The sequence below is a fragment of the Sinohyriopsis cumingii genome, chromosome 15 (assembly GCF_028554795.1).
Source record: "Sinohyriopsis cumingii isolate HCF-2022 chromosome 15, ASM2855479v2, whole genome shotgun sequence".
Lineage (NCBI taxonomy): Eukaryota > Metazoa > Mollusca > Bivalvia > Unionida > Unionidae > Sinohyriopsis > Sinohyriopsis cumingii.
Window position 1 is genome coordinate 7,177,159 of NC_142975.1, and position 27,984 is coordinate 7,205,142.

General features: G+C 34.7%; 1 protein-coding gene across 6 annotated transcripts in view; it reads left to right on the forward strand.

Moving 5' to 3' along the window:
• LOC149781218 (agrin-like) overlaps positions 1 to 27,984 on the forward strand; it is a 454,787-nt gene that overhangs the window by 156,049 nt on the left and 270,754 nt on the right. The window contains exon 1 of one of the 6 annotated variants that reach the window (XM_089935299.1): positions 13,752 to 13,881. The exons of the other annotated variants lie outside the window; for them this stretch is intronic. Coding sequence (XP_089791425.1) covers positions 13,770 to 13,881 — 112 coding nt within the window. The 5' untranslated portion in view covers positions 13,752 to 13,769. Of the gene's footprint in view, positions 1 to 13,751; positions 13,882 to 27,984 lie in introns of those variants that run through there. 6 annotated transcript variants of the gene reach the window in all.

Sequence of the window (27,984 nt, forward strand, 5' to 3'; positions counted from 1 at the left end):
CCTTTATAATACGCGTGGCAAGAGATTAACTAGAGCATTTTAATGTTCCCTTTATAATACGCGTGGCAAGAGATTAAATAGAGCATTTTAATGTTACCTTTATAATACGCGTGGCAAGAGATTAAATAGAGCATTTTAATGTTAACTTTATAATACGCGTGGCAAGAGATTAAATAGAGCATTTTAATGTTACCTTTATAATACGCGTGGCAAGAGATTAACTAGAGCATTTTAATGTTACCTTTATAATACGCGTGGCAAGAGATTAACTAGAGCATTTTAATGTTACCTTTATAATACGCGTGGCAAGAGATAGACCATTTTAATGTTACCTTTATAATATGCGTGGCAAGAGATTAACTAGAGCATTTTAATGTTACCTTTATAATATGCGTGGCATGAGATTAACTAGAGCATTTTAATGTTACCTTTATAATACGCGTGGCAAGAGATTAACTAGAGCATTTTAATGTTACCTTTATAATATGCGTGGCAAGAGATTAACTAGAGCATTTTAATGTTACCTTTATAATACGCGTGGCAAGATATAGAGCATTTTAATGTTACCTTTATAATATGCGTGGCAAGAGATTAACTAGAGCATTTTAATGTTACCTTTATAATATGCGTGGCATGAGATTAACTAGAGCATTTTAATGTTACCTTTATAATACGCGTGGCAAGAGATAGAGTATTTTAATGTTACCTTTATAATACGCGTGGCAAGAGATTAACTAGAGCATTTTAATGTTACCTTTATAATACGCGTGGCAAGAGATTAAATAGAGCATTTTAATGTTACCTTTATAATACGCGTGGCAAGAGATAGAGCATTTTAATGTTGCCTTTATAATATGCGTGGCATGAGATTAACTAGAGCATTTTAATGTTACCTTTATAATACGCGTGGCAAGAGATAGAGTATTTTAGTGTTACCTTTATAATATGCGTGGCAAGAGATTAACTAGAGCATTTTAATGTTACCTTTATAATACGCGTGGCAAGAGATAGAGCATTTTAATGTTGCCTTTATAATACGCGTGGCATGAGATTAACTAGAGCATTTTAATGTTACCTTTATAATACGCGTGGCAAGAGATAGAGTATTTTAATGTTACCTTTATAATATGCGTGGCAAGAGATTAACTAGAGCATTTTAATGTTAACTTTATAATACGCGTGGCAAGAGATAGAGCATTTTAATGTTACCTTTATAATACGCGTGGCAAGAGATTAACTAGAGCATTTTAATGTTACCTTTATAATACGCGTGGCAAGAGATAGAGCATTTTAATGTTGCCTTTATAATACGCGTGGCAAGAGATTAATTAGAGCATTTTAATGTTTACAATACGCGTGGCAAGAGATAGAGCATTTTAATGTTACCTTTATAATATGCGTGGCATGAGATTAACTAGAGCATTTTAATGTTACCTTTATAATACGCGTGGCAAGAGATTAACTAGAGCATTTTAATGTTACCTTTATAATACGCGTGGCAAGAGATAGAGCATTTTAATGTTACCTTTATAATACGCGTGGCAAGAGATTAACTAGAGCATTTTAATGTTACCTTTATAATACGCGTGGCAAGAGATAGAGTATTTTAATGTTACCTTTATAATATGCGTGGCATGAGATTAACTAGAGCATTTTAATGTTACCTTTATAATACGCGTGGCAAGAGATTACCTAGAGCATTTTAATGTTACCTTTATAATACGCGTGGCAAGAGATAGAGCATTTTAATGTTACCTTTATAATACGCGTGGCAAGAGATTAACTAGAGCATTTTAATGTTACCTTTATAATACGCGTGGCAAGAGATTAACTAGAGCATTTTAATGTTACCTTTATAATACGCGTGGCAAGAGATAGAGTATTTTAATGTTACCTTTATAATATGCGTGGCAAGAGATTAACTAGAGCATTTTAATGTTACCTTTATAATACGCGTGGCAAGAGATAGAGCATTTTAATGTTGCCTTTATAATACGCGTGGCATGAGATTAACTAGAGCATTTTAATGTTACCTTTATAATACGCGTGGTAAGAGATAGAGTATTTTAATGTTACCTTTATAATATGCGTGGCAAGAGATTAACTAGAGCATTTTAATGTTAACTTTATAATACGCGTGGCAAGAGATAGAGCATTTTAATGTTACCTTTATAATACGCGTGGCAAGAGATTAACTAGAGCATTTTAATGTTACCTTTATAATACGCGTGGCAAGAGATAGAGCATTTTAATGTTGCCTTTATAATACGCGTGGCAAGAGATTAATTAGAGCATTTTAATGTTTACAATACGCGTGGCAAGAGATAGAGCATTTTAATGTTACCTTTATAATATGCGTGGCATGAGATTAACTAGAGCATTTTAATGTTACCTTTATAATACGCGTGGCAAGAGATTAACTAGAGCATTTTAATGTTACCTTTATAATACGCGTGGCAAGAGATAGAGCATTTTAATGTTACCTTTATAATACGCGTGGCAAGAGATTAACTAGAGCATTTTAATGTTACCTTTATAATACGCGTGGCAAGAGATTAACTAGAGCATTTTAATGCTAATTTTATAAGACTTATTTTGGACTACCTGGAGCATATTTGGGATATCTGCACTCAGATACCGCATGTATGTTATCTGAGTCAAAGTTAAACTACCCCTCTCCTCATCAACCCAATATTATCTCAGTCTCGTCACTATTTTATGAATAATTTTCATTTTTTCAGATTTCACCAGCTTTTATCCACTTTTTAAAATTATCTTTATATTGTATTCATTTCTCGTAAGTCAAATCACCTAAGGAAAGATTACTGTTCATCATTTCAAACTAATTCTGCAGGTCAATTCTCTATATGCCTAGTCGAATAGTTTACGAACTTTCTATCATAAAGTTGTTTTGACCAAACTAAGCAAATACTTATTTTGGCGGGCTGTTCATGTTATTCGTAGTGGCAGTCTCCACAGATTGATCTTGGATACACACATCCATTTGATCTTTAACTATAAATAGGGGTCATACAATAACCAGAAGATATCAACGTTGCGTGAGTAGATATATGAATATATTTAAAGAGTGAAGTGGAAAGTAGGGAGAAATCACGAGTAACATAAATGTATTTCCACTTCACGAGTGATTTTTCCTGTATGTGCGCAGTCTTATTATTATGCATATTTAAAGCGGAAAAGGTTGATTTGAATGAATGTTTCACATTTTTGTTATGCACGTGCAGTTGACACTAGCCCACTAGGCTGTATATCATGTACCACAGCGGTACAAAGAAGTGTTCACAGTTTCTAATAATATATGACAATAACTATTACAAATGTTAATCTTACATATAGTGGTTCAATTAAGTATTGTTGTTTTTGTCGTTTTCAGTTTTGCTTTTCTGATAAAGGATATAGTTTTTCTTAACACAACTTGTGCATGTTGAAACGGTGAACAGTGGTTGAATATATGTGGCATCATTGTCCTATCCATTCAGAGCGTAACATCATGTAGTTTAAGAAATATTTCACAAATTTGGGAATTTACCTCTTTTGTTTGTGTATTTATTGCACTATTTCAATATTCATACATGACATTTGGGGCATAGAGGAACTAACAATCTAGTGCGGTAACACTTCAATCGAAGTTGGTCTCTTGGTTTCTGTTTTCGACCCACTCATATCCGTGTCATATACATCCATGTCCGATTTCTTCAGAGTTCCCTTACAAAAGCTTAAATGTGACGAAAGTTGAAATCGCTACTAGATCACGTTTTACTATTATATCCAGATGAGAGTTTTGTTCTTCAATTTTTATTCTTCGTCGTCGAGTTTCTGAGACATGATCTTGTAAAATTCCAGAAATAATTTATTCCCTAGAATACACAGTGAAAATTTAAGAAGAACATACCATATCGTGAATTAAATCCCAAATAGTCCTAAACGTTATATTACAAGTCCAAATGTATGATGTTACAGCTGAATTCCAATAGTATTCCAAATAAATTTCGATACTTTATGTATTGATGTTCATGTAGTCTCGACTGTGCTAATGTGCCAATAGCTTGGAGTGTGGCGATGTGTTAACAGTCTTTTGACGTACCACAATAATATAATCCAAAATGTCGTTGTTTGAATTATATACTTCCAAATTAAAGTTTTAGTCCAAGTATATTATTTTGCACTTTGTAATTCCAGTGCATAATAGTTTGAATAAATTAATCAACCCAAATCAAACACAGAACACAGCAGTAAGACTGATTCTGTTTCAGATGTTAAGGCAAGAATGAATAATCCCAACGTAAACAAGTTCATATACACTTTTACTTGATCTGGATCATAATTACCATTTTCTGAAAATACGTTGTGACTTAGAAAATTTCCATTCTGGAAGTTTCTAAGGCCAGAATCAAGGCTGTGTCTTTAAGACAAATTGAAGTAAACATGTTTGCTATTAATAATTTGAATATGTAATATATTCTTATAGAGAAATATTAACCATGTGTTATTTTGTTTACAAAATATAATGCCACTGTTAAGATAATCCATTAACTTTGTTTTGAACAATGTACAGATGTACATAACATATAATCATTAAGAAAAACAATAGTATAAAATTGAAATAGGCCATGGTAAGTTCAGGCAATGGTAATTTCTAAGATTCAGACGGAGAACTATTTGGAAAAAAAAGTAAACAAAAAACAAAATATAACCTAATACTTTAAAACTACATAATGTGGTCTTTATTTTCGGTTTTCATTGTTTTAGTCAGCCTTGTGGTTAAGAGTTTGGCACGATAACAGCTTAGCGACAGCGGTTCATTGTATGGTCTGGAGTGTGTCTGGGAGGGGGAGGGGGCGGAATGGATGGGAGCACGTCGGAGAGTGGGAAGGGAGATCAAACATTTTAGACTTTGTCTTCTTGATGTAACGGCTGCAGTACATATAATTGTTCAATGCGGTTCTTATTCATATATATCGAAGTCTAAAAGAAAACCATTTACCTTATTTGCTACCTACATAGTCTATTTGAAACAATCCTTCTCTTTTTTTTTTTTTTTTTTTTTTTTTTTGCCAGATGATGGACATACAACCATCTGGAAATTACAAATGTGTTTGGTCTACTTCCTGATTGTCTCTAGCAGCAGCAAAGCACGCCATTATGAGACTCATACTGTCTAACCATCAGCCTACAAGCACAGTATTGCAACCTGTGTGCGTTGATTCACTTTTTTATTTGCAAAGATTTATACATTTGTTTATTTGTAAAACTTGATGTCCCCATTTTAGTCATTATATAAAGTATTTTTGCCATATGACTTCAGATGAGCACAGTTTTTACTCAACATTGTAACACATGATAGCTGACAATATGTTAAAACATTTAACACACGACCACTTGAACATCCAATTTTCTTTTCTTAGCCTCTCAGATCGAACTAATAATGACAAAATTGATAGCGTTTCAACCCCTATAAACGTACAGGAGAGCGCATTATCATATGTCTTCAAACATTGTTGGTTATGTATTCAAATCATGGCGGTCACTAATATCACGAGTGACATCTCTGCCCAACTACACTTTTGAGAGATCAGCTCAGAAACCAATGTGAATGTTTTGGTCGACTTTTGGTAAAGTTTTAGGAACAGAGTAACAATTTGTGTTTTCGTTTTCATGGAAGTTGATGATATAAATGTTGTTTCTTTTTGTATTACGATAATTCAAGACAGGTGCTATGAGCAGTTAGAATGGTGCTTATACTCTTCCTTATTTGAAGTGATATGAAAAAAATCATTGTCCTCATTTAATGTCATATGGACAAACTCCAAGGTGTAATGAATTCATACGGATAAAATCCATGTCGCAATGAAGCCAAACGGAAAAAAAAATCCATTACATAATGATAGATACTGGAACAAAAACATTGGGAGCAGAGAAATAAGGTTAAATCAGGTTGCTAGATTAGTGCCGGGTACTTATTTTACTATATGCATACAGATTAAGGGTAGGTAACAATACCGTGACAACCACATAGTGGGTTTTGGCTAGCAATTCAGAGTTCACAATTATATTGTTACCTCGAGTATAAGGGGCCCCGAGTGGCTGAGTGGTCTACAGCTCTCTCCGTTACGGATCACCGCCATCTCACCTCTGTCTGCATGGGTTCGAGTGTCGGATTCAGCCAATGTGGGTATGTGAGAAAGCTTGCCAGTAGCTTCATCGTGGGTCGGTGGTTCTTTCCGGGATTTTCCCGGGTTCTTCCTCCACCATTAATACTGGCCGCCATGTATAGCCTATCTTGTGCTGAACAATGGCGTTAAACCCTACAACAACAACAACAACAACAACAACACCAACCTTGAGTATAATCCTCCACCACCTTGTACACTTTTACAGCTCATTCTTTGTGTTCCTAAATCTCTACAGAAAGTACGGTTGTAATTTCCTCCCATACTGCGGAGATCGGAATTTGGGTGTTGCAAACTTAACCATTGGATTGTTGCTAATTATGCCGGTATTCCTAAAATAAAAGGTACTAGTACACTGTAATTAACTGTTTGGGTATCAGTCTAATTTAAGACTTAAATTAAATTTATTTCTTACAGTAAACATTATATTAGTTGTGTATTTTGTTTACAATTGCAGTGAAATCTGTCAGAGCCCACACTCGGACATAATGGACAATAGCGAAATGGGCTAGTTATCCACAATTCAAGTTTATTCCTAAACAACATCACAAACTAATTCCTCGAGAAATGGAGACACCCGCAAATTAAGAAATGCGGACAAATATTCGGTTCCAAAGATGAAAAGTGATCTAAGAAAAGACGAACAATTTAGGCTGCCACACTCTTACTTATCTCGAATTTAACAAGAATCCTTAGCTCTGCATACCGAATAAATATACAGACAAGGAAAGTCATCTGTGTTAATTAAGCAAACCTTTGTTTAATCCGGTGTGGTGGGGGCTGGTGACTGCTAATAATGACTGATTGGTCATGCATGTTTACCGTTCGATTACATGATAATCCTATAACATAGAAAAGAATCCTTACTGCACATTAGCCTATCAACCTACTGAAAACATAAAGAAAATTAATTAATACCATTAGGAACTAACGGCAGAAGCATGATAACACATATACAAAAGAAATCACAATCTTTTTATAGCACAGTTCCATTCAAAATGCAGTAATGTGAATCGTCGTCAATAACTGCAGACATACCTACACGTCACATTCTGAATTACTGTGATTCTTTAACTGCGGCTGTTGCTACGAAGGAGCTAGCTGACGAAGATATGAAATGAAAAACGTAATAGATACACAAGTCCCAAAACATGTTCTGAATTAATTCTTGAATGTCCCGATGTATCGTAGTGATACACTTGAGAATGTTATTGAGTTCTCAATAATCTCAACGTAAGGTCCAAAAGTAAAAATGCACGTTGTAATTCCAATGAATAATTTAAATAAAGAATTCCTCTCAAATTATATCTGAACACCGCTGAAAACTTTTATCATAGATTCCTAAAGACTGATATGAAACAGGAATGAATACATGTTTACCAAAGCTCTATATATATAGAAATGCCCAATAGACATACAGCGCAATAGATTGTTCTGGTAAACCAAAATATCCGATAGAATATTCTGCTAACTCTTGAACTCTGGTTCTAGTAAACATCTTGTTTACCATTTAAAACCATGACAAAGGTCGGGTAGGCAAAACTCAATCACAACAATGGCAAATGTCGTACAATTACTTTAACAGAAAAGGACATGAATGAGAAATAGTGGGAGCATTAACATTATCAGCAACGTAAATTAATGAATGTGAAATGTAAAATATATTCAAACTTAGTAGATGGTTGAGACTAATTGAGAATGGTTAAGAAAGTGTCCTTTTTATTCAAAGTTTAATAAAATCTTTGAAAAAAGTCTCATAATTCAAAAGTATGATTTAAAGTTTTAAAGATACAAAAGTATATAAATGTTCGAGTTATATGCTAATTATTACTTGAATTAGATCAAGAACATTGCCACATCTGAATAAGTCCAATAATATTTAGGTATACACATGCGTCTGTATTGTACGTAACACTGACATTATTATATAAGATGAAATTCACCTTTCATCACATTACAAAAACAATATGCTCCAACTTTGCATGATATTGTTTATGGTTCAATCCATTTACCTCTTTCGAAATGGAGTCTACAAGATAATGTTCGCAATTTAGCTAGTGATATCCTGAAGTAATTTTGAATAACAACAAGGTAATATATTCTTTATATGCCAAAGCTTGTGCCAGATGATATACAACCTTTGTTCTACTAGAAGACTCAAGCTTAGAATTCCAGTGTTTGAAGTCTCAAGCCTAGAATTCAAATATTTGAAGTCTCAAGCCTAGAATTCCAATATTTTAAGTCTCAAGCCTACATTTCCAATAATTGAAGACTCAGGCCTAGAATTTCAATGTTGGAAGACTCAGCTTAAAAGTCTTATGTTTGAAGGCACAAGCCTAGAATTCCAATGTTTGAACAAAATAATCGTTCAAATGTTAATTTATGCTTGTACAAACACATCAACATTGTTGACACCTTGATGCAAGCAAATCCTTCCCAAAACACGTGTTTCTTGCAGTTATTTAATTCTTGATATCCAGAAAATTGTTTTTTTTTTAAATATAATAATTGCTGCTAGTAAAACGGCAAGGAAATTATTTTTTGAAATATTTGCTATTTCCATAATTTACAATTATTAAGTAATATTGAATACTTTCAAAGAGTTTGTGTATCATATGAAGAACCCTCCCTAGTTCAGCTAATGCAGTATCATTCCCTGTTGCATGTGTAAAAGCTAAAATATTTCCACATAGCCACAAATGAACGCATTTCAACAACAATGCCTTGTATAATTGATCAAACGTCTGCACCATTTCATAGAAATAAAAATGAAGAGTATCAAATAAATTGCATAAAATGTTTGCGGTTTTCCAGAAAATTTATACAAGATTTTAATACATGTTATCACTATTTACGTCATAACCTGTGTTCTAGAGGTATTTACTGTTAATGTTCTGTGGAAACAGCATTGTTTATGTCCATCTAATCTTTTAGAAATCATCCGTACTTGTTAAAACCTTATAACAATGTCGACATACAATGTTAATACCATTACCATAAATTTTGTTTTGCCTTATTAATAAACATTTGAACAATAACAATCAAAATACAAACGGTGATAAGCATGATTATCCATGACATGTATCAGTTTTACGAGGCAAGTCATATGAATGACTACTTAACATTGCTGCTCACACTAGTCTACATGAATTACACTGTACTTAACTTTGCTACTCACACAAGTCTACATGAATTACACTGTACTTAACTTTGCTACTCACACAAGTCTACTTGAATTACACTGTACTTAACTTTGCTACTCACATAAGTCTACTTGAATTACACTGTACTTAACTTTGCTACTCACATAAGTCTACATGAATTACACTGTATTTAACTTTGCTACTCACATAAGTCTACATGAATTACACTGTACTTAACATTGCTACTCACATAAGTCTACATGAATTACACTGTACTTAACTTTGCTGCTCACACAAGTCTACATGAATTACACTGCATTTAACTTTGCTGCTCACACAAGTCTACATGAATTACACTGTACTTAACTTTGCTGCTCACACAAGTCTACATGAATTACACTGCATTTAACTTTGCTGCTCACACAAGTCTACATGAATTACACTGCATTTAACTTTGCTGATCAGACTATTGTACAATAATTACACTGATAATTTCTCTTTTGCAAACATTTATTTCAAATTTTTGCCATTGCACAAGGAGGCTTACTCAGATTATAGAAACAAATAGTTTCTCCATAATTGCTCAGTGATATCTGTCTAGTATGTGACCACATTCTTTATCACATATTTATATGTTGCTGCCTCACTGCCATTTGTCAGTTATGTGGCCACATCCTTTACCACTTGGATATGCTACTGCCTCCGTGGCTTCTGTCCATTCCTCAGCGATATCTGTCAATAATTAAACCACATCCTTATTCACTTGGATATGCTACTGACTCAGTGGCCTCTGTCTATTCCTCAGCGATATCTGTCAATTACTAAACCACATCCTTTATCACTTGGATATGCTACTGTCTCAGTGTCATCTGTCAATTATTATACCACATCCTTTATCACTTGGATATGCTACTGTCTCAGTGTCATCTGTCAATTATTAAACCACATCCTTTATCACTTGGATATGCTACTGCCTCAGTGTCATCTGTCAATTATTAAACCACATCCTTTATCACTTGGATATGCTACTGCCTCAATGTCATCTGTCAATTATTAAACCACATCCTTTATCACTTGGATATGCTACTGCCTCAGTGTCATCTGTCAATTATTAAACCACATCCTTTATCACTTGGATATGCTACTGCCTCAGTGGCTTCTGTCTATTATATGACCACTTATCACACTGATATGCTACTGCCTCATTGTCATCTGTCAATTATAAGACCACATCCTTTATCACTTGCTCACAGATGAATATATTTTCCTCTTTGGTAGTATTATAATGTAAATTAACAACCTGGACAGCTTGTCATATGTTTCTTCGTTGAATTATGACCTACACGAAAGGTATACGTATGTTTAAACATTATTACGATTGTTGCACGTCATTATCATTTGTTTTGTATAAGAAACGAATTCAAATATTGAAAAGAACAACGCTTAAATGAATTGATATATATATAGCTATGCATTAATGTGCAGTACAATTTAATATTCTTCATCAAGTTTCAAGCGTACGCTTTCACATACACACGATAACAGAATAATAAAGACAATAGCACGTCCATTGTGATGTAAATATTCAGCAGAGCTCTAACACGGGGTTTCAATGACTTTTTTTGAGTCTTTCTTTCATTAGCTGCACGTAAGGGGTATGGTTTCAATGAACTAGCGGCGTCTTGCTCTCTTCATCTCTTGTTCAGAGGTATCATTTTAATGATCTCGTTGCATCTTGCTCCTTGAGCTGTAACTCAAGGGTTTGGTTTCAATGAACGTGTTGCGTCTTGCTCTCTTCAGCTGTAACTCAGGGTTATGGTTTCAACTTGTCGCATCTTGCTCTTTTCAGATGTAACTCAAGGGTTTGGTTTCAATGATCTTGTTGCGTCTTGCTCTCTTCAGCTGTAACTCAGGGTTATGGATTTAATGTGAGTGTTGCGTCTTGCTCTCTTCAGCTGTAACTTTGTGGTTTGGTTTCAGTGAGCTTGTTTCGTCTTTCTCTCTAGAAACTCGGGGGTTCGGTTTAACGTCTTGCTCTAAACAGCAGTAACTTTGTGGTATAGATTCAGTGAGTATGTTTTCTCTTGCTTTTGTCATTAGTACTCTTTGGTATGATTTCAGACAGTTTGTTGCGTCTTGTTTTCTTCAGACAATTCTGGAGATCATGACGCAAAAATGGCAGTTCGGAAACCCCATAACAGTTGCATTTCCTGCATGTGATGGCAGCGTTAATGTGTTGGCACTGCCTGTGTAAAGAATGGTTTCTTTTTCGTTTAGCCTTAACGCATAAATACGGGATACATGATATAACTTTTGTTTATCGGTTACGGCAATACAAATAAAGTTCCCATATTTCTTGCAATTACATGTGAAACTGACACTTTCACAATATGGAAGTAGCTTGTTGATTGACACTCAATTTATATCTCTTCTCTGAAATTTGGTTTCTGATTCCGAGAGATAAATATCGAGGGAACTTGCTGGAGATGATGCGTGTTTGTGATGAAGCAATGATGTCATTAATTTATTAAGTGAACTATATCAGCCCCATTTGGTGAACATAAATCCGTTTAGCACAACTAGTGGTGAGGTTAAATCAGAGTTAAATTTTTAAGTGATTCGTCATACGTTTTCTGTGTAATGCTTTGAATTTGTACCTTATGTAAATAACCACGTTTTTCTAATATCCAATATTGCCGTCGATTTATTAAACTCTAATATGCAAAATGTAACTGCATTTTTCAAACTCCTTCTTCCTACGCAAGCTTTATTTAATGTGTCTGAATTATTTTCTTTGGATAATAATTATACTTTAGAATAAACTAGCTGGAACCACATTTTTAAACAACAAAAACCATCAAATTATCAAAAATCTTTTCACATTGTTCTGACTGTAAACATGTGATACATATAGAATATTATTTTGTAGGAGATAAAGAAAGACTTGAATGGAATGTACTAATTTAGGAATCGCATACAATCCACGGGGATATGGGCATCCCCCCCCCCCCTTTGTTCTCATTAATACCGTTTTAAATCCTGGTTAGTAACAATTCCATTGTATGCATGAATATTACAAATACTGTACATCGTCTCTGCGATCTAGATCATTTCGGTTCCTGCTTGCGTTTTTATATTGAGCTAAATATTCCAATTTATGCGGGGTGCATTTTACATATCAATAACCATTCTTTTTAATAGTATGCAGGTTGTAAGTCGAATATTGAAATGCTTATTTACCTCCTGTCCAAATTTTGACATATTAAAGCTACTTTTGAAGCTAAAAATTAAATACGGTTGACCTAGTGCAAATGCCCCAGAACGACAGTAGTGGGGCACAGTGTTACTATTGTCCGTCCGTTTGTACATAGGTGTATCAGACTGCAGTCGTGTTTTATGTTTAGGTCAGCTTTGGGGTCCCTGGATTGGGCATGCGTGTTCTGAGAAAACATTTCTCGCTTTGCGGTGCATGGTAAGACGGTTACGTAGCAATAGCTATAGGACCAGAATTACAAATTCACTGGACCGTGACATATATAAAATGTCATACCATACCGGATGATAAAGTACAAAAGGGTCGTGCATGGAAGATTGAAATCGTGTCAATTAACACGAAACGTCAAATGATTCCACTTGTAATCCAGGAATATAGATTATCAGTACGCATGCTCGTAGGTATCGTCTTCGTGAAAGCCTCATATATCGTCTCTCTTTATTCTTGCCCAGGATTAATTCTGATTCCCCATTTATAAACACACCCAACCAAATCCATCAAGCTCAGAAAAGAAACAAAAGTGGCACAAACCGCTTTCGAATTTTAGGCCAACAAAACAACGTCCAATGCTTGAAAAGCCACTAGTTTTGCTCTACTGCATAAGGCGTGTTTGCAGTCACCTGATTGGTAAAGAGAGTTTAATTGATTTTGGACACATCAATATGGGGCTAGTAGATGCACTCAGCTACGTGGATATCTAAACGAATTAGCTATGAACATAACCAAAATTCCATCCACCAACTAGCAGCTATTTTGACTGAGAGTAATTTCATCCAACTTCATCAGCTGAAGTACTTTAGTGTTTTTATCTATTGGTTACGTTTTGTGATGGAAACACTTTTTCATTGCCTATGATACTGCAATATCAAGAACTGTTCTGATCTCATTGATGATATTTTTAATAATATTTGTTACAAGTTAGCAAAAAAAGGTTTGTTTTCTTAGCCTATGGTCGTACGATTTATTCATGATTATCATTTTTATACTTATTTCGAGAATCTTTGTGCAATTTCAGTGTCCAACATTGCTATAGTGTTATCAATTTCCAAATAACGATATTGTATAGCGAGCACCAAGGAATTTACAAAGACCTATTGGAATTATTTCTTAACAAGAGATAACTTAATATCCATACTGGGAATGCTAACGCACAAATATTGGATGTTTTGGAAAAGACACAAGTTACCACTACTCGTGTGTTTCTTTGGAAGCTTCTGGTGTGGAGTGGCTGTTGTCATGATTCTTACCTACCTTAATATAATCAATAATCAAGGTAAATACTTGTTCATTTTTATTTTGTGTGCTTTATTATTGACTAGCGTTAAAATAATGTGTTACTATTTACGGATAATTACGATAGTCATATTTTAATTAGAAAGTCAAAGTTCCGTGCGAATCCCCCAAGTTATGATAATGTTTTGTGACTTTTAGATGTCTATTGGTCGGTCTCAAAAAAATTTCTGTGGTTTCAAACTATGCCGAAAGAAAATAGTAAGAGAAAACAGAGTTGATAACATACAGCATAATTTTTAAATGTACCAGACAAAGCAAGATGACCAGATCAATAACGGATCTAAAAACACACGACACAATATAAAGTATATTCTCTCACGATACGAAGGTGCGTGCTACCTAATGTAAAAGTCTTCATCACTCAATGAAGATTGATTTTAAGTATAAAAAGGAACATACTCCAAGTCGATGGACTGATATAAATTATTTCGGAAACTGATTTAATACTTGAGACACTTTGAACTGAAGTGCAGTCAAATTGTCTTTTTTAATGTTTTTTTAATAGCATTAGAATTATTTATTTGCATAATCAAAACCAAATGCAGCTAACCCCGTTCCTAATTTTAGGAAGACGACTAAAGCCTAATTTATGTACTAAAACATATTTACAATATGTTCACTAATCATAGAGAGAAATTATTAATGTTATACACATGTTGTTGCCATGACAATTATCAGCATGGAAAGAATGATTCATTGTTGATTTTATTAAGTCATCGAGTTGAATAGAGTGTTGTCGCTTTTGAGGCTCATTGTCTTGTGTCCAGTCTTTATGTATCCTACGTACATGATTCTCTTTTCTTGGTTTGATCTTTTCATCTCGTTTTCTTTATGTAAAGGTCAGTTAATATATAAGGTTTACACCCTCTAGTTAATATATAGGGTTTAGGCCCTGTAGCTAATATATAGGATTTAAATCCTCTAATTAATACATGGGGTTTAAACCTTCTAGCTAATATGTAGAGTTTAGGCCATCTAGCTAATATGTAGGGTTTAGACCATCTAATTAATATATGGGGTTTAAACCCTCTAGTTAATATATATGGTTTAATCCCTCTAGCTAATATATAGGATTTAAACCCTCTAGTTAATATATAGGGTTTAATCCCTCTATTTAATATATAGGGTTTAGACCCTCTAGTTAATATATAGGGTTTAGGCCCTGTAGCTAATATATAGGATTTCAACCCTCTAGTTAATATATAGGATTTAAACCCTCTAATTAATATATAGGGTTTAGGCCCTGTAGCTAATATATAGGATTTAGACCCTCTAGTTAATATATAGGATTCAAACCCTCTAGTTAATATATCGGGTTTAATCCCTCAAGTTAATGTATAGGGTTTAGGCCCTGTAGCTAATATATAAGATTTAGACCCTCTAGTTAATATATAGGGTTTAGGCCCTCTAGCTAATATATAAGATTTATACCCTCTAGTTAATATATAGGGTTTAATCCCTCTAGTTAATATATACGGTTTAGGCCTTATAGCTAATATATAAGATTTAGACCCTCGAGTTAATATATAGGGTTTAGGCCCTATATCTAATATATAAGATTTAGACCCTCTAGTTAATATATAGGTTATAAACCCCCTAGTTAATATGAAGGGTGTAAACCCTCTAGCTAATATATAGGGTTTAGGCCTTCTTGATTTCGTCGCTAAGTATCCGAATAGCAGGACGAGAATCAACAATTCTTTGGAAAACTAATAATCAATCAAGCTTGAAATCTACGTACAACATCTGTGTAACTATCCATCTTTACTTTTTTTACTATTTCCAACACAGCCATAAATTTACTGCACCAGTTCGAAGGAAACATTTATTTGCGGCACTAAAAACAATTAAGGATTTTGTGTCAAAACTCAAAATTACTTCGTCTCATGCGCTGTATAGATTCAACAATAATTCTTGATTAACAATGATAAAATTAGACCAGTATTCAGAACAATATCTCTTTCTTATCATATAATTGACCAAGATTAATGCTCGTATGCCAAGGAGTCCAGAGAAGCATGTAATCAAGTCTGAGATACCACCAGCCATTAGTGGCATGCTTGATCATTTCCTTTGTATCACCGGAACACACTTGCAATCAATAAACAGGCTCCCAGAGTTTCCATTCATAAAAGCATTTTAGATCCCGCTGCTAAAATCTTTTACTGAAGCTTCATCCTACTTCATGCGATACGTTTTCCTTATGCTAAATATAAGTTAGTTATCAAAAATATATTGAATGAATTATTTGTATTTCAATATTATTCGATTTTCTCCCACTAATCATCACAATATTTTGTTTTTCATTCTATCAGCATTTAGAAATTTTGCTCTACGAATACCTGTTACGTGATGATGTTATGATTGATTAGACTGTATGTCGGGCATGTACATATGTCCCATGAAATGGCTCATTACTTGGGTGGAGGAAATCCAATCTTTTAAATGTTGGAACAATATTTGGACAAAATGCTTTCTGTTTTTGAAGATATCGTTACGACAGGGTCTTTCATTAAGCGGTGAAAGATTTATTGACAGTAGTGAAATAGCTAACTCTTACTTTTAAATATTGACTTCCACAGGAGGAAGATATATTGTGATGAAACCGTGCCCAATATTGTGATTTCTCAAATCGGACTGACATGTGCTCTTTTAGGTATACATGTCAATATAACAATACATCTTAGTGATCACGATTGCGTATATAAACGGCAGTATTTATAACCGCTTTAGTGATTACAAAGTATCAATGACAATATGGATACTTGAGAACCTATGTCTCAAGTTTGGTAAAAGGAAAACATTTTTAAGTTCCCATGTTGACAGGCTGCATTTGTTAACTATGTGTATGTGTTCAGTAATTTGAGAAATTTAAATTGCATCGGGCTTGGGTGCTTCTTTTCGACGGAAAATGATACATATGAAAATTGTTAAATTAAGTAATGATAGACGCAAGGTGTCTCACTACTGAGCGGATCAGATAACTCAAGTGTGAGTCTATCTTGAGGTCTATGGTTGACCATGTTTCCAAGACACTAACGATAATAGTTGTTTTCAACTAAGAGTTTTTAATCACGCTAATAATATAATCACTTACTTCTAAACATCTAATGTCAGACCGTACATCACAAAACTCTGTATTCACACTTGCACAGTTTTTCTTGCTTCACACATGTATGACTCGTTAGTATGTCTTTTCAAGCCGAAGATTGGTACTTTACGCTGTGCATCACAAACCACGACCCATACACGCAACATAATGTTATGAAGAACGACCTCACAATCCATAACGCTCTGTCAAATATGACACTGATTTGGTGCTATCACAGCTGAACCTATTCGTATATTAATATCAGCTTGCAGGTCCATTTACACATATATCAGGATCTTCTAAAGTTAGCTCAATAAAAAGGATAATAGCCACGTCAGAAAAACTCTAATATATTGCTGGTTGATCGTTAGTGGGTCTATGTAACTCGAAGCAGAATGGAAGGATCTAACTAATGCCAAATATGCCTACACATCTAAGATATCCCATATAACCAGCTGGGGAACCTTGGATAGTCGAGTGGTCTAAGGCGCTCGCTTTGACAGACCACGGACATTTCACCTCTGTCAGCGTGGACTCGAATTTCAAACTCGGCTTCCATGGGTTTGTGAAAAAAACTTGCCAATTTATTCTCGTGGATCGGTAATTCTTACCGGATCTCTTTCTCCACCTGATACACTGACTGCCGTGTACATCCCATCAGTTGCTGAAAAATTGCGTTAAAACCATAACAGCAACAACAAATACTAAACAGCAGGCAAGTAACAATTGGTCAGACCTTTGTCGATTCTTACTGACTGCCCAACCGTTCTCCACATCAATCTTCGCACAGTGCCAACTTCATATTGTTGACAAAACTCTGACATAGCATCATCACAGCCAAGCCCAAGTCCAAATAAGGAAACCTGGCGGTTCTACAGTAAGCACTTCGTCAGCTGCAGACAATATCAGGTTACACTGCTGCTCACAATTATCGACTCCTTCTGCTACGACAGCAACGACTCTTCCTCAGGAATTAAACTCTTCCACCAGCATCAGTCATGATATCACTCCTGTGATATGTATATTTAATTCGTATTTGTTTTTTTTTTTTTGTCATTGGTATATGTTATGAATAATTGTAATTTTGACTTGATATTGTCCAAAATCAAATTTATTGTGTACCTGAGCAGTAATCTTTAATTTTAAGGAATCTGTTGCGTTTGATGTTTTCCACAATCTCTATTATAATTTTAGTTACAGGTTTTATGTATTTACAACTTATTAGTTTCTAAAAATGAACTTTGGACCTGCATCCTGGCTCTTCTTTTGTGTCTTAGGCTTTTATATAATATAGTTTACTTTAAACAATTTATATTAAAAGTGAAAGCTTAAAAAGAACTTAAAGTACTGCAAATTAAATTCCAATTCAAACATTGTATCATCAGTTCTAATGAACAAACTTTTTAACTTCCAGTGGAGTTCGAAATAAGACCCAGCGCTGAAGGCGTTGATGTGTCCGTAGTCTTGAATGTACTAATGCACCAGTAACCTGATGTGTGGTGACGTACTAAGTCTTCCAGCTAATCACAATAATACAATCCAATATGTTGTTATCTGAATTGACTAAAATACCAAAATTAATGTTTATGTCTCCAGGAATATTATTTAAGAGCACTTTGTATTTCCAGTGAATAAACTATTCGAATATTTTTTCTCTCAAAGGAAATACTGAACACAACAATAAGACTGCTTTCTTCTTCAGATGTTATAACAGGAATGAATATTTTCTCAAGTTAGCAAGATTATGAATCTCTCTACCTGACCGAGGTAACAATAAGCATTCACTGGAAATACTGTTTTCTATGTGGAATTGTTTTTGGGAGTTGTTTACAAGATAAAATCTGTTACTAAAATTATGTTAAAGAACATGGTAAACATAATGTCCTTGACTCAGACCAAGATAATGATCCCAGTATTTAACCCACACTTTTATGCAAATATTAGCTATACATTATTTATCTACCGCTGATAAAAGTTAGTCCTCAGACAGACACTGTACATAATTGTGAATAAGGCCATTTCCAAAATGCAATAATATTAATGAGAAAAAAACCTAATAAACAATACAAATTAAATAAAGATAACACCAAGAGACAAAGTATACTTACTGGCAAAGCTCGTGAAGTGAATTCTTCACTGTCACTAAAACAAGGTGGTGATTGTGTTATGATTAAGGAATTATATTAAAGGATGACTCGTTTGTACCTTAGACATGTCGACAAAGGTTAAGGAACTTTGAAAACGAAACTGGAAAGACACAGTGGAATTTGCAAGAGAAAAAAGCAATTATTTGTTAGGTGGTACTCAGCCAAGAAGGCTGGTCAAGACTGCTATACCTCAGAAAACTTAATTTAAGGGTTCGTGAACTGCGTCTACAGTAACATTAAGACATATCTTGATGAGCAAAAGGTCGAAACTTTAGAAAAGCCCTTCGTACAGCTATTATACCATGACTCACTAAGTTTCTTTTGTCAGTAAGTCTTCCACTCAGCAGCTTATTCGTAAACAGGCACTTCAGTCTCATACGAGCACTTCCAGATCTCAGACTTCAGTCTCATACGAGCACTTCCAGATCTCAGACTGGCACTGGTTTTAGGCATCATGTTTCTGATAAGACTAATCAGAAATCTTTATCTCCTCCTGCTTACACCCATTGCAAGAAGAAATGGCACGTTATTTATAATTGCTACATATTGAAATATAAGCAACATAATCAAGATATGGCTATTCTAAATGCTCTTATATCTAAGAGGTCAAGGTCAAGGTCACGTATTGATAGGAATACATTTGATAGGTTGGAAGAAAGAAAAAACAAAGTTTTATTTTATTTGTGGAGAATTATAAGCCATTCATGAAGAAAGTCTCCGTATTACTTATTATTGATTCTGCCAATCTTACCGCTATTCTAATTTAAAAAGAACACTGGAGCTTCTCAGAATCTTTTATTATCAGGTAATTTGCCTTTTCTCTGAGAAGTCTTCTAACGGCCGTGTTCTGCTTCAAGGAGAAGGATGTGAATTTGTGACTGTTCCTCTTCATTATGTACATTTGTCCTCAGACCTAGTCTCATGACCCATGACGTCGAAACAGTGACGTGTTTACCTATCCAGGGTATTCATATATTCCCAGGCAATAACCTAACTGGAATTGTCAAGCCCAGTTTGGATCAGAAACTAGATCCTATTAAAAGTGAAATTCCCGATTTATACCCCTCTTGTGCAGGTACTTGAACTATGAAATAGAAAGCTCTTAATAATGAAGTTCATAAGGAAATTACATTAGCTGACACGTGTATTGGTCAGGCTTTCATGAGGTCACTTTTTCTCCTGGTATTTATCAATCAAAAGTATTGATTACAGCGATTCTCTGGTTTCTATTTATTCTCTTTATTATAATCAGGATGACAAACGACAATCACACTTTATCGAACAGGAAAAAGATAATGATATATCCTGTTTGTTGAGAGAGCTATTAGTGCAACTGAATCCACACAAGTACGTATGTATTAATATGTTAAAATGGGGTCCTTATGAACAAATGGAGACCATCTGCGGTACCTGCTGGTGACGAGTGGTCGTTGAGCTATCAAAGTATTGTTCCTAAGTTGTATCGACAGGAAGTTCTTAGTTTATCCCATGACAGTCATTTAGAATCAAGAAGACCTATCACAAAATCTTTACTCATTTTTTTGGCCGAAAATTAGGATTGTTATTTTTGTAAATACTGTAGATCTTAATCACGCTAGTCAAATGATAAGAAAATCAAACCAAAAGATACACAAAGATCCTCTGCAACGTATTCCTGCATTTGATAAACCATCTGGTAGGATAATGGTAAAGTGTCGGTTTCTTACCTATGATCGAGTGAGGCAAGCAATGCTTGTTCACCATAATGTGTGCATCCACCTGATTCCTAAGGAATTTTAAACCTATAGCCACGTTTAGTTCTTTGATAATATTTCTCCACACAATTTTTGGCCTTTCCATATCTGCCCAATCTTGTCAAGGGTCGACTTTTGCTTTTGGAATTTTCCAGCAATTATGAATAAATTAGGCATCCATAAATTGAAATCATCAACCTATCAACCTAAAAGCCAAAGAATTTTAGAAAAAGTTCATCAAGCTATTAAAATATGATTCGGTCATATTGTTTTGTTACTGGAAAAGATTGTGACGAAGGTGTTCATTTACTGTTGTCTACTGTTAGGGAATTAGTTTATGAATCTTTAGGATTTAGTCCCTCTGAACCAATGATTAGACATACCATCAGTGGATCATTGTAGTTGCTGAAAGATGAAAGATACATAAAATAATCTTCTTGAGTATATTCTGAGTTGAAATATAAGTTGTCAAAGGCCTGTGAAGTTGCAGGAACTAATCTGTCTTACAAAAACATAATAATTTCCATTGCCAAGAATCGATGACAACATTGAAAATATTGGAAATGCAAACTATGTCTCCGAATTTGACCTTTTGAAAGGTTTCTTGCAAATTCCACTGACTGAAAGATAAAGGAAATTTCTGAATTTCCCAATTCCAGATGGGCTTTGTCAGTATAAAGTGATGCTGTTCGGAATGAAAGATTCACCTTTTACTTTTCACATCTAATGAACATGACTATATCTGGTCTACATAACTGTGACGTTTACATCGATGACGCCATCAGCTAAAACAACACGTGGAAAGATCATTTAGCGACATTTTGGAAATTTCCTTGACAGACTCACAGAGGCAAATTTGATAATTAATTTATCTAAAGGTGAGTTTTATCGTGCTTGTGTTATACTTCTAGGATATATCGCGCGTTCACGGACAAGTTAAACCCCTAGAGATGCTAAACTCAATGCTATCTCTGAATTCTCTGTGCCTATCAGTAAAACGCAGATGATGCAATCTTTTTGGCATCGCTGGATATTATTGGAAATTTTGTTCCAATTTTTCCATAATTGTTGAACCCGTGACTAATTTGTGTTCAAGTATTGATTCAAGAAGACAAAAATAGTGTTGATCATCCAGTGTGTCATTTTTTCGCGAAAAAAATAATTAGGCACGAAATAAATTATTCCACAATCGAGAAGGAATGTTTGGCCTTGATGTTGGCCTTGCAACACTTTGACGTGTATATTAATTAGCTCAGCTTCTTCTCCGATTATTGTATTCAGTGATTACAACCCCATTACTTTCACTGGTAAGATGAAAAACAAAAGCCAGATTATTAAGGTGTAGCTTGGTGTTGCAGGAATGACATGACACACATCAATGGAAAAGGTATATCTAATTGCAGATGCACTTCCACGTGTACAGAACTATTATATGGCTACATATATACTATGTCTCATTCATGAGACTTTTGTACTTTTGTTCACATGTATATTTGAATGATAGTTAAATGCTTATCTTTAGTGTATACATTTTTTTCTATGAGGGGAGGTGTCATGTATATTTAGTTTGTGTTTGTTCTCCATGGTTGTATGGATACTTGTATTTTGCACTTGACCTTGTCCAAAATCAATTTCATTGTGTATCTGACCAATAGCTTTTAATTTTTTAAGTGAATAATACACAGCTAATATTTTCGCTATGAGTCTGTGTTAAATAGTAAGATCATTATCAAAGTTGTTTATTTGAGTCTAGGTATAGGACATTTGTATTAACCCATTAAGAACCGTTTGTACCTGATGTTTGCCACATTCTTTATTATAATTATAGTAACAGATTTTATCTGTTTACAACTTATAATTTTCTTGAAATGAACTTTGGACCTTTATACTGGTCCTTATTATTTATCTTGCTTTTTATATGATCTAGTTTACTTGAAAAATTATTTAACATCTTCAGTAATAGATTGTATCTGCTTACAACTTATAATTTTCTAGAAATGAACTTTTGGATCTTTATACTGGTCCGTATTATCTATCTTGCTTTTTATATGATCTAGTTTACTTGAAAAATTGTTCACTCGTGCATTTAACATATTTAGAAGACTGATTTGTATTGTTTTCAGTATTTCATTTGGCTGGAATTATTTATTAAAATTGTTATTCACTGGATATACAAGGTGCTTTTCAATAACATTCTTGGACAGAAACATTAATTTCGAATTATAGTAAATTCAGAGAAGGACATCTTGGATTCCATTATTGTGATTAAATGGAATATGTAGCACATCATTACACTTCAGGCCATTGGTATATTAGTACCTTCAAGACTATAGGTGCATCATCATCTCGGGTCATATTGGGAATACCACTGGAATTTAATTAGAACTTTACTTATTAGGACTGGGGATAGAACACTTTCGATCATTTTGAATTTAACTTGGTTTTAATTTTCACATTAATTTTCATGGGAATAAATTATTTTGTTGAATTTTACAAACGTCTTGGTTTTCACTCTTCTATATTACTAAGTTTAAGACCATAGAGTCGTAGTACTTTGAAGAGTTTCCAAAAGAGAGCATCGTTCTCTCTTGGCTATCCAAGCCGAACCACCAAGATATTTGGTCATTCTGCGGCCAAACCAAGAGGTCTTACGCTGAGAGTCCAAACATTATCAAACAGACGATTCCGAATAATGAAGGATATGCAGTGCTACCGCGTCTAGAACACAAACAAAACAGTTCTAAATATCAAAATGTGATAGTCTATATATTAATATTACTATTTAATTATCTTGTATTATGAGCTTCCTAAAGTAACACTTAAATAAAATGCCAATGTGTTACCGGTCATATTAGGTACATGGTTAGTTAGTGACCTTTGCATGAAATAACACAGTCATTTGGTAATTGACCAATCAAGGCGCTGGTGCTGATTCCAGGTAGATTTTATAATGATTCGTGCCCGTCCATAAAACACAATGCAGTGTACTAGAGAAGAACATCTAATTATTATTGACAACATTATCTTCCCTTTCCTCTTCTGTACACCTGGAGGGTGTGTGTGGAAACACAGAAAGGGCACTCATTTTATCATCACTGTAGACACATGTTATATGATACATGTTACCATTATTGTAGACATATGATATATGATATATCATTAACTATCAGTGTAGACACATGTTATGTCACATTTTACCTACAGTGTAGACACATATGTCACACATATAACTATCGGGGTAGACATAAGGTATGTCACACCTGTTACTATCAGTGTAGATAAAAGGTTTGTCACACATGTTACTGGCAATGTAGACACGCTGTATTTCACTAAGTTAACCATTAGTGTTGACACATGGTATGTCACACATTGTACATTTGACACGTGTTGCCATCAGTGCATACATTATGAATGTAATGCATGAGCCATGGTACGACAAGAGGTATGCTTATGATAAGGAAATATCGAATTGCTTTAAACGACTAATCACTTATCGCACCTCCTAATACATTATAATGTATTAGTATCATTATGTTAATAATTAATACTTTATCAACAACTGACCTCTCTCTCTCTCTCTCTCTCTCTCTCTCTCTCTCTCTCTCTCTCTCTGGCCACAGGAGTCTGACATTTTATCAATAAAATATGATGAAATCTCTGACAGCACGAAACCATCCTCAGGACAGCATGAGGGGATTTTCAGTGGCCCAAGGGCTGCAACACCTTTATTATCTCTCATGACACTTTGTAACGCCAATAATTTTGCGGGCTACAGGATACGGTTTGGCTGGCCGCACGCGGTCTGCGGGCCGCCTGTTGGAAACCCTTTGCTAAAGATGATTTACGATAAATAATGTGATAGAATTCACCGCTGAATTGTGTCCATCGCCAGATGGCGTGACGGTACACTGTGATCTCTAGACTGGTTCACTATTTCTGAAGACTTTGCTCATAACATTTTGGAAACAGGGAACCAACTGTCCCCAATACAAATATGGCAAATTAAGACGTTTTATCAGGGTGTGTTCTATTGGGGAGTCAGTAGCCTTTCATCTGTACTGTTTGTAAGTTTTTACAGTCTCTATAATGGCAAAGCAGTCGTCTTGACTTACTTCAGACGTTTGGTTTGGTTTTTCGGGTATAACGCCACGTTGGTGCACACGATAGACTAAACATAACGGCTTGTATATCTGGTGAAAGAAAGAACACATTAAGAACGAACGACCCACGGGGAAGCTAGTGGCAAGTTTTCTCACATAAGCTGAAAACCACGTGGAAAAAGGTGAGCTGTGATTGATACGTGCCCGACCACTCTGGGCTCCAAAACTGAAGGAATCTCGATGAATCATTGCATCTTTATATTAACTCATTAAGGTCGCATACATAATCATTTGATCAATACCTTGTCGAAGAAGAGAAGGGGAAGAAGGGGTTTGCCTGGGTGTGACACGTGTGATCATCATTCATGCTTTAAAATCCATGATGTGCGTAGGATATTTTGTTCCGAATATTCCACGGCCACTTTTATCCAGTCCTATTAATAAATGGTCTCAATTTGGATGCTGTCCTTTAGTTTGAATCCACTGGGTTTATTGAGTTTATATTGCTTTCATCTGCGTTCGCATATCAAAAGACAACGTTATTATATATTTTCCATTATTTACTATTGTTTTCATATACAGACTCTATTTCCGTGGATTGTGTCAAGTTCTGTTTCTCGTGGGACCAATATTGAAATTGAACCTCTTGGTGTAGACGCGTATAATCAATGGGAACCATCAATGTGACGACAGTCAGATCTCTCCAGATACTTCTAGTGAAGTTTGATTGCAAAATAATAGGACTGATATACCAAACCCATTATAATATGGCGACTGTTACCTACATAGCAGTGATAGTGAGCATAAATAGGGGTTTGAATGTACTGAGGAATGTGCTGTTAGCAAACCTTTCGTAGCAGGCAACAGATTTGTCTAAATCTCACCATGACTCAGAAAAGTTGAAGTCCCTAGTTATAAGCACCATATAGGAACATCACATGCAATGAGTAATGTAATTTCACACATTATTGTTACAACTCTATGGCCTTAAACTAAGTAACAAAAAGAGACAAACCAACAAGTTTGGTTGCTATTGTTGTTATAGGGTTTAACGCCATTTTTCAGCACAAGATAGGCTGTACATGGCGGCCAGTATAAATGGTGGAGGAAGAACCCGGGAAAACCCGGAAAGAACCACCGACCCAGGAGAAGCTATAGGCGAGCTTTCTCACGTACCCACGTAACAAGTTTAGTACAGTTAAACAAATAATTTATTTTCCTAGAATACAAAGTGAACATTTAAAAAGTACTTATAGATTTGTGAAGTAAATCCAAACAGTCTTAAGAGTTTTATCACAAGTCTAAAAGTTTTATCACAAATCCAAAGAGTATAGAGTTCCAAATGAATTTCAGTGGTGCTACGAATGAATTCCGATCTTGAAACTGTTGTTGTACCTATAGCCTGGATTAATTTTGATGTGCTAACAGTCTTGATGTATTAAAATGATATAATCCACAATGTATCCAAATTAATTTATAATAATCCCAAACTAGTGATTTAGTTAGTATTATTGCACAAATTGTAATTCCAATAAATACTTTAAATAAATGAATCCTCTCCAATAAAACCTGAACACAACTAAAGTTAAGAGAAGGATAAAGAATTTCTTTTTAATTCCCCATTATATTAAAACCTAATGCATAATATAGGATCCAGTGTGAGGGTCAAAAGTTTATTTCCATGACATTTTAATTTATAGAAAAGATCATTTATATGACTAAAGCCTTACTAAAGAAAGTGTCAACCAAAAGGTAGACCAAGAATTCCCGAAAGGAAAACAAAGTGTCCTGAATTCACATCCATGTAAGCACGTTTACCTGCAAATAATAATATACTTAATATATAATCTACAATTAAAGACAAAAATTAGCTAACACCACCTACCCCAAACAAACAACGTTTAGTTCGTCCAAACTCCTAGCCTCAAGTATTCACAAAGGTTGCACAATACAAATTAAATATATATAGCATTAAGGACTTCAAGAATCCTGTATTATAAAAAGTTTAATTCTCTATCATGGCCCATAGAAGCCCACACAACCCCAACCACACTACTAGTGGCGACCCCAGTTAGACCATTAATCCAAACCTTAAATATCATATTAATACGTCAGAGTTTACTCCGTATTATAAGTGTGAGTAGCAGGCTATTGTTTGCTGTATTAAGTAGTGCACATTTTCTTACTCTGAATACTCTAGAACAATGTTTTGTTTGGAAACCGATGTTTAGATTAAGTTTTCGTTTTGAATAGAAGTCAAAATATGCTTGAAAGTTGCAGCAAAATACGTTCGTTAAGAAACTGCTTTTTTAGGGGTCCACTTGTTATGTAAGGCTTTTGTTTGGTAATCGTTATCTAGGAGATGATCGACCACGGCGTTATTGCCTGGATAGAGTAAATAATTAAATAAAGGGTGAAATTAATGAATGGAATAACATATATCTGAACAGAGATATAAAATAGAACAACATGAGCCCCTGAATATAAAACATAACAGTTTAATGAAAATTAACATGACATTTGAATGATACACTTTCTGTCATCTTCGCTAGCCAAGGTTCCAATATGTTAACCACATCTACACCTTGGCGGATCGAGCAGATATTTATGTTCTCCGGGTCTGTCCATTTCATTAGATGTGACGGCTAGCCAATGCATCCAATCAAAATTAAGTTATTAAAATATGAACACTGTTCTTACATGATCAAGACAAGGGGAGCACATAACTTGACTGGACTCATAAACAGAGGATCTCAGATGGGTAATGATTTAATATTAAAGTTATGAAACTCGTTGAATACTATCCAGCTTTTGCGAGCCTGACATTATTCAACGAGGTTCATAAGTTTAATATTAAATCATTATCCATTTGAGATTCTTTTCATCACATAGGTATTTTACTTCAGTGGAAATTATTCAGGTGCAAAGAAGAACGAATAATTTTATTCAGTCTGACAGACGTTGCACGTTTCATTTGTTGTGTGTAACAAATGGTCCTAACCAAAGTTGAAC